This window comes from Morone saxatilis, unplaced genomic scaffold (assembly GCF_004916995.1).
Source record: "Morone saxatilis isolate NCDOM2014 unplaced genomic scaffold, NCSU_SB_2.0 Contig15, whole genome shotgun sequence".
Lineage (NCBI taxonomy): Eukaryota > Metazoa > Chordata > Actinopteri > Moronidae > Morone > Morone saxatilis.
The window spans coordinates 25,175,237-25,176,751 of record NW_023339707.1 but is presented as its reverse complement, the minus strand read 5'-3'; the positions used below and the strand labels follow the sequence as shown (position 1 = coordinate 25,176,751).

At 45.6% G+C, this 1,515-nt stretch overlaps 1 protein-coding gene across 1 annotated transcript in view; it reads left to right on the top strand.

Annotated features, from left to right (window-relative positions):
* The window catches only part of tspan31 (tetraspanin 31), a 7,174-nt gene that overhangs the window by 1,724 nt on the left and 3,935 nt on the right, over positions 1–1,515 (top strand). The window contains exons 2-4 of the mRNA XM_035656848.1: positions 688–855; positions 987–1,067; positions 1,157–1,291. Coding sequence (XP_035512741.1) covers positions 688–855; positions 987–1,067; positions 1,157–1,291 — 384 coding nt within the window. The remainder of the gene's footprint in view (positions 1–687; positions 856–986; positions 1,068–1,156; positions 1,292–1,515) is intronic.

Sequence of the window (1,515 nt, the reverse complement as noted above, 5' to 3'; positions counted from 1 at the left end):
ACACTGGGACACACTGGGAGACTGTGGGACACACTGGGACAGGAAACCAGAGAGCTCGTCGTCCCAGTGACAGAAACACATCGATCCAGTCAGGAAACTTTGATCGTGCTGCAGCTGAGTGAAACTGACTGAAACTGTGGCAGAGATACAGACTGAGCTCATGTTTTATCAGTTCCTCCAGAGGACGGAGGGACGACGCGTTTATTCGTTTATTAGTAACAGATAAGTTCTTCTGTTTGTAGTTTGTGTTTACAGTCTTTAAAATAAAATCAACTCAGAAACAAACTGACAGAACGTCACAGTGAGCTCGGTGTTTGAATTTAACTTTATTACTTTATTCTCCTGACGTCTGTAAAACAGGCAGGTTGCTTTAGTTTGGAATTGAATCAGTGAATATTATTATTATTTTGTGTTATTGCATTCCTTCCCAACATCAAGACACATGACGGATGTAACGTGATTAAAAACAGACGAGCTCGTAGTCCTGAAGTATCTGAACTTTCTACTTGTGTGTTTTTGCCGCCTCTGAAAACTTGAGAAATGAACAAAAGAAATGATCCTTTTTTATGTGTAAATAAACCAGACTCCCATTATTGTTCCGAGCAGAGTATTCATACACGTCTGAACGTTAGTCAGCCGGTTTCTTCTTCACCAGAGACCTGACTCTGGTTCCCTCTGTCCCCTCAGCTGGTCGGGCTGCTGCTGATCGGAGTGGCAGCATGGGGGAAGGGCTTCGGCTTGGTGTCGAGCATCCACATCATCGGAGGGGTCATCGCTGTGGGCGTCTTCCTGCTGCTCATCGCCATCGTAGGACTCGTCGGAGCGATGCACCACCACCAAGTCATGCTCTTCTTCGTATCCTTTCCCCGCGGTGACGCACCGGTGCACAGATGATTCAGCCGGCTGCAGTGAAGTGTGATTCGATGGCTGCACTGATTTAGATGATGTTTGTTTCAGTTGTTGTTTCTTTAACCTCTTGCTGCCAGTACATGGTCATTCTTTTTATTGTCTTCCTGTTTCAATTCGGAGTCTCGTGTTCCTGCCTGGCGATGAACCGCGGGCAGCAGGTGAGCAGTTTGTGTCCATGTTCATTTCAACACTTAGCACAACATTTATATCCCAATGAATAAACTTTATTTCTTTATTTGCGTCTCAGGTGACTCTTCTGAACTCTGCTTGGGGAATGTTGGAAGACAACACTAAGACAGATCTGGAGAACCAGCTGAACTGCTGTGGGCTGCTCAACGTCACCAACAGTCGGTTTGACCAGGACGTGCAAAACTGCACCGCTGTAAGTCTGAAGTCCGGTTCGAAACAAAGACTAGCAGCGAGACCAGTTGAAACTCGCAACTACAACACAATGCACTGGGACTGACAGTATATATAAGGGGCAGAGCTTCAGGTCTGAGACACAGAACTGTGTTAAAGCTCCTTTCTATCTAAAGGCCAGCAGCAATATGAGACAGATACATTCAGTCTTATGGAGAAGTTCATTTCTGAGCTCAGTAAACAGTT